At 42.5% G+C, this 861-nt stretch overlaps 1 protein-coding gene across 1 annotated transcript in view; it reads right to left on the bottom strand.

The window, feature by feature from the left end:
* Window positions 1–861, bottom strand: part of LOC101862991 — a gene marked incomplete at both ends in the record, with an annotated part of 6,522 nt that overhangs the window by 3,625 nt on the left and 2,036 nt on the right. Inside the window, 1 exon segment of the mRNA XM_013090619.1 lies at window positions 630–719. Within this exon segment, the coding sequence (XP_012946073.1) occupies window positions 630–719 (90 nt within the window).

Below are 861 nucleotides of genomic sequence, written 5' to 3'. Positions count from 1 at the left end.
ATAGTTTTTTTTACAGTTTAATGCCATCTGTCTAAGACAGTCAATTTTCTCCTCAGCAATGAGCATCCGTCTCAGACAACTTTGACTGTAAGTTCACTTAGGGTACAAAATGAAAGCATCTTCCAATACATCATCTCCACACTCAGTCAGTCTTCCCCTTGTGTGACAACACGTCGCAGACATCTGTGGTACAGCGTGCAGCTGCTGCGCTGTTACGTGTAGGATACCCAAGTTTGATTTCTGATTTTCCAACTACAAAACAAAAACAAAATGTTGGTTTCTCCCCTGCTTTGATTCACATGGTAACTCATTTATCATTCTCATGTACATAAACCACAGTGCAATAGGTCACTTTTAAGGACAAATGAGCCAACCCAGATTTCGGGGGTTTCCAAAAATCTCGACTCCACCAAAAGTGGGTTTTGCCCTACCTATAGGAGAAGTTTTGTTTCATTGGTGTGCATATTTGTTAGGTTATAGCGAAAACTCTCCTTGTCTTTTAAAGAAACTGAACAAGGGGGACAAATTTACCTTCAATTTTCTCAAAACGGAAATTTTCGGGATAGCCCCCTATTGTGCTTAAAAGCGACCAATTTTCCAGCTACAAAGCAAACAAAAAATTTACATACCAGTCGAGGGTCAAGGGTGGCGTTTCTCCCCTGGCCCAGGTCGCCAATGGCCACAGTTCGGAACATCTCATAGCACGGCTTGAACATGCCCTGCGCACAGAGACCCGACACTTTCAATACAACAGTCGTTAGCTTTGGCTTTAGTGAGAGTTTTACGGCACCTACGACTCAAAAATAGGCCACATAATGCAGATGGTTAGCTTTGGTTCTAGCAAGAGTTTTACGGCACTAA

This window comes from Aplysia californica, unplaced genomic scaffold, assembly GCF_000002075.1.
Source record: "Aplysia californica isolate F4 #8 unplaced genomic scaffold, AplCal3.0 scaffold01368, whole genome shotgun sequence".
Taxonomy (NCBI): domain Eukaryota; kingdom Metazoa; phylum Mollusca; class Gastropoda; order Aplysiida; family Aplysiidae; genus Aplysia; species Aplysia californica.
This window is presented reverse-complemented; position numbering and strand designations above follow the sequence as displayed.